The sequence below is a fragment of the Nanorana parkeri genome, unplaced genomic scaffold (genome assembly GCF_000935625.1).
Source record: "Nanorana parkeri isolate BGI_ZX_2015 unplaced genomic scaffold, ASM93562v1 scaffold737, whole genome shotgun sequence".
NCBI lineage: Eukaryota > Metazoa > Chordata > Amphibia > Anura > Dicroglossidae > Nanorana > Nanorana parkeri.
The window spans coordinates 266,261-271,755 of NW_017307005.1; the positions used below are offsets into that span (position 1 = coordinate 266,261).

At 42.8% G+C, this 5,495-nt stretch overlaps 1 protein-coding gene across 1 annotated transcript in view; it reads right to left on the reverse strand.

Annotated features, from left to right (window-relative positions):
- Positions 1-5,495, reverse strand: part of KIF16B (kinesin family member 16B) — a 264,485-nt gene that overhangs the window by 206,767 nt on the left and 52,223 nt on the right. Inside the window, exons 11-12 of the mRNA XM_018564217.1 lie at positions 3,928-3,993; positions 809-868 (exon numbers count right to left, since the gene is read on the reverse strand). Of these exons, the coding sequence (XP_018419719.1) occupies positions 809-868; positions 3,928-3,993 (126 nt within the window). The remainder of the gene's footprint in view (positions 1-808; positions 869-3,927; positions 3,994-5,495) is intronic.

Below are 5,495 nucleotides of genomic sequence, written 5' to 3' on the forward strand. Positions count from 1 at the left end.
AGAATGAACAACCGCATACATAAAAATGACCATTGTTTTTCTCTGAGGAGACCGTATGATGTAGGCCATAGCTGACAGTGTTGTGTCAGAGCAAAGAGCTGATTACCGCTGATCTGAGAAACATACAATCCAGACACAATATCAGCACATAGTGGAGATATGAGAGACATATGCCAATAACAGGAGTATTACATGGCAACTGCATTGCTTGCATTTTAAACAGTATATTTTAAAATAAACTACCACCAATATAGCTTAAGAGTAAAAATCTAATTTTCTTTCCTTTCCACTTTCACTATGGTACACAACCCCACTTTTGGTGGAGAGCTGGTTCAGACACAAAGACCCGTTTCTCTGTAGCTGGTATAGGTACAAAGCCTAACTTCTGGAGTTGCGGTATGGGTATACAGCTCCACTTCTGGAGAAAGAGCATGAATAAACAGTCCCTTTTCTAGAGAGCTGTTAAGGATACACAATATTGCTGAATATCTGGTATGGGTGCAGAGCCTCATTTCTGAAGAGGTGGTACGAGCACTTATCTCCACCTCTAGAAAGGTGGTAAGAATGTATGGTCTCACTTCTGGAGAGGTGGTATGGATACACAAAACCACTTCTGGAGAAGTGATATGGATACACTTCCAGAGCTACTTCCAAATAGGAGGTATGGGTGCAAGGTCTCACTTCTAGAATTGAAGTTATATACACATTTAGGCCTCTAGTAAACTGTAAACAAGCAACACATCTATTGTATATTAACTGCTACTGGCAAGAAACATCAAAATGTACATTTTCTATGTTACAGTCCTACCTTTAATATGTTCTGGGTTTCATTCCACTTATTGGTCCATTCCTTCGTCAACGCTTCTACCTGAAAGATGGTGGATACATTTTAGTAATGGCACATTATCTCACAAAAAAAAACCCGACGAGAGCAACTAAACCCCAACAAGCAGCCTGGATGCCGGTGGATCAACAAAGCACCTCTTCATGTGCAACCAATACAGAAGTAGAAAATACCTAGCAACAATGCCAATGACCTCAGTATGTCTGTTGAGAAAATTCACAGCACATGTAAGGCAATCATGCTTACACATTTCTTACAGTCACCCAATCCTTTATTATTGCAGCTATGGCTAAGGGCTAGGTAACAAAAACACACGTCTAACCATTTTGTCTGTATGTGATGTACTGTGATTGCACTAAACTGACAGTGTTTACTGGAGTGCTACAGCTCGCGGTATACTGAGACGCCGGAGCGGATCCTGACATCGATGTCGAGATCCGCCCAGCTGCGTGAGTGACAGCTGGCTCTGCCTATCGAGAGGCAGAGCCAGCTGTACCCGCCCCTTCCCCCGTCCTTTCCGCCAGTCAGAGCTGGCGGATCGGAGCGGGGAGGGGGAATCCAGCCCCTCCCCTGTCACGGCAGAGAGCCGTGACAGGATCGAGAGGTGAGCGAACCCCGGTATATGTTCGCTCACCTCCCGATCTTCTGAGCCGACCTGTGACAGTCTCATTGTCACAGGTTGGCTAGAACTATCAGGTGAGTGAGAAGCACTCACCTCAGTTCTCCTTTAAGATAGTGAATACTCCTGAAACATTCTCTAGTTGACTACAAGGACTACACACAAATGTGGAATTTGATCAGTTTTAAAAAGTGACATTAAAATGGCAAACTGGTTTTTTTCCCCTCCCCCAAAAGTTAATTAAAGCACTTACCTTAAATCATGTCTATTAATCCGATCTTCTTCTTTCCTGTCCTTTTCAGCCTTCTCTCCAGCGCTGCGGCGGGTCTCCGATCCAGTGCTGACTCCTCTGTGCTTGTTGTCACTTCCTGTCCCACGGTGTCTGCATGCGGGTGCACGCTGTCCATACCAATTACCTTGCGTCTCTCCTCGTCTCCCAGCCAAAAATCTGAACTGCGCATGCGCCCGCCCTTAGGATCCTTTGCGGCAGCCCAAGATTTTTCAGATTTTCGGACGGGAGCGCGCGGCGAAGACACAGGTAAGTTTTAACCTCTTGTAAGGTTTTTAAGGTTTTTGCATACATCTGCTTGCCAGCAGTAGATATGTGCAAAAAAGCTGAAGGTTTAATAACCCTTTAAGTGTGTGGTCTCCTATTTTCTTTGTAAAAGGTAAGCAGATGTTTACGCACAAAGCTCCCCCATCCCACTCCACCCAATAGATACTTATTGATTTTGGGTGAAGATCTTGGTATGTTCAGTTGCGAGACTAGACTAGACAGAAACTTTGAAGCGAATAAATAGGTCAGTAGAATTGTATTCAAACTATCTATGCAACCACCTATCAAGTGTATTTTGTGGGCCTTTTTATAATAATCCTATTCAATATAATTCTCAATATATTTAACATTCCAGCACTGGGACCTGCTGCAAGCTTCACCCTACAAGGACAATAGGGATGCATGGTACTTTTGTACTATCGCTCTATACTGAAGAGTGAAGGACTGGGCACTCAGGGAGTTTTCCCCAACATGTTGGAACTATTGCATTTAAAGACTGAAGAAACAGTCTAATCATTTCAAGTGATGCCCAGGAATTGGAAGCTTTTATCTCTTGCTGTAATCAAGTTATTCAGGGGGAGCTTGAATTAGAAAAGATAGACGCATATAGTGTAGGCACCAAATGATCATATTGCATTGGGAACAATGGAATCAGCAAAAAGAGGCACTTATGGAGTCCTTATATAACTGCATGGTCCATTAATCTGCAAATCTATGAGCACCGTAGTCCATTGCTACTGATTACATTTCCATGAACAGAAAAGAGATTAAAAAAGGAGATTTATGGGGTTAGGGCTTTTCCCCATAGTTCTCCTAAGGGTCACGGGAGAACACAGACTACTGTTCTCCGGTCACCCAAAGCTCAGTATACCGCGAGCTACAGCTCACGGTATACTGAGATGCCGCAGCTGGGACGGATCCCGACAATACTGTCTGGATCCACCCAGCTGCGGGATTGACAGCTGGCTCTGCCTATCCAGAGGTAGAGCCAGTTGTGCACGCCCCCTCCCCATGTCCTTTTTGCCAGTCAGCACTGGATGATCGGACAGGAAGGGGGGGGGGAATCCCTGCAGGGAGCCGTGAGTGACAGTCACAGCTCTCTGCAGGGATAGATCGAGAAGTGAGCAAGCGACGGTATGTGTTCGCCCACTTCCCGATCTACTGAGCTGACCTGTGACAGTTTCATTGTCACAGGTCGGCTCAGATTATGAGGCTGAGTGAAAATCACTCACCTCATAGTTCTCCTTTAAGGCAAGGTCCATTAAAGCTGGTTGCTATGGGTTATTTAACTTTTCATACTACTCTTTTGTTTCCGGATTCACTCCACTAGGAACCAAAACACATGTCAGACATATGCTTGTAAGAAAATACAATTACAATCTGTTAAAGCTGCAACAGTTACTTTAAAAATAAAGGATAGCAGTAAGTTTATTGGAGCTGCTGATGAAAATCCCAATATTTCTATTCCAAAAAGAAAGTCTGCTGTATAATAACAGCTATACATTAAAATGAGAAGCAGCATATCAGCAGCCTAAGCAAACATCATAGCTAGCGGAGGCTTATGAATAAAATATGTGATTTTATGATAATATAGAAAATTACAATGTCTAGAAGTGGGAAGGCATCTTACAGTCTGGAAAAGCAAGTCTCCCTGCAAAATGGTGTTTTGCTGGGAAATTCCGATCACTAAAATGTTTTAGCTCAAAATTAATGCTTACTTTTTTTGCAAGTTATTTTCTAACCCTTTGAAGATCCTAGCGGCAGATATTCACCTCTTGCCACTTGCTTCCAAGTAACAATCTCCAAAATCTGTGTTCTACAGATCTAAGTTCAAAAGCTGTTCTATATAAATTAGGAAGGGATACCTGCATGGAGAAAATAGAGGAAGACACTTTTAAAACTACTTACACGGGCTTCATTCTGCTGCAGTTTTTCTTCCATACTTAAAGCCGTTGGTGAATCCAAGAGTGCAATCTAGAAAATAACATTGAGACGCATTACAATTTTAGAGTAGTTTACACACAAAGATTGTGGTCAAAAAAAGAAAACGCTTGAAATTATTTTAACGGCTACTATCCAGCTGTAAAAAGTTTTTTTGGTACTTAACATTGGGTTTTTGTCATTTAAAATCTGCTTCTGGAGTTCATTAAAAGGCACAGGATTCAGAGACAGTTGGGATATACTGCCACCTACAGCAGGATGTGGACACAGGCAAAAAAAAAGTTGTGGCCAGCCTGGTATAACTCCTCCCACTCTCAGCATGTATAAGTTTTGTAGAGAAGCAGTACTTGAAGTAAGATAACAAAAACACAGAGGGGTGAGATCTGTGTCCCTTAATGAACTACATGAAACTGATTCTATGGTAAGTACAACAATTTTTTTTCTTTTCTTGTTCATGTAGACCCCTTTCAGACAGGCACTTTCAGTTCTCCTTCATAATGACATTCATTGGTAGGCTCTTTCAAGACCGGTGAAACAAAGGATTTCTCAAAATACAGAACTGGATTTCTGAGTCACCAGACCAGAGGTAATCTTGTGTTCAGTGTCAAGCAAATTGGTTTGTCTACAGGCTGGTCCAATTTGTGCCATGACAACAGAATCTTCTGCCTGGAGATGCGTAGAGTGGAACTGAGCAAAAGGAACAGCCTTGAAGGAAGCTATGATCAAGCCCAGAACTCTCATGCATAATCCCAGAATTGGAAGGCTCCTGGGCAGTAAAGTTCAAGTCTGGAAGCAGAGTCAGAAGTATGTATTGGGAGAAGAAAAACTCTGGCTTGAGCCTTATCCAGAATAAGGCTCAGAGACTACATGTGATGTGTACGTTTCAGTGTTGATCTCCAGCCAAAGTCTTGACTTTCCATATCAGATTATGCCGACTGTTCCATAGAAGAGTAGTCCTGATATGCCACAATGGGAATGCCCTAGTAGCGTAAAAAAAGCTAGCATGGCTGTCAGTACCTTGGTGGACCCTCTGGGACAGACCAAAATGGTAGGGCCACAAATTTATAGCGTTGGGTGCCAACCGTAAAAGAGAGGTAGTGTTGATGTTCTGGAAAGATAAGGACATGCAAGTAAGCATTCTTGATGTCCGCAGAAGCTAGAAAGTCTTCCTGATGGAGAGAGGCTATAAGAGACCTGGTGGATTTCATGCAAGCTTATTTGTTCCTGAATGAAGGCATTAAAGCCTTGTGATTTAAGATGGGGTGGATTTTCCCTTTTGGTTTGGGAACAGTAAAAAATAGGAGTATAAACTCTTAAACCTTTATGTCATTGGAACAGTGGTAATGATGGCTCAAAATATTGGCAAGAGCAGCATGGAGGTTTGCTAGCCTGTGAGGAGACAAACGTAGGCTGGGCAACTTGAAGCACAGAGGTGGCAAAAAAATTAAACTCCAGCTTGTATCCCCTTCAATCCACATCTTACCCAGACATTTTAGATGCTTTCTGACCAAGTGTGCACAGAAGCCAATAGATGC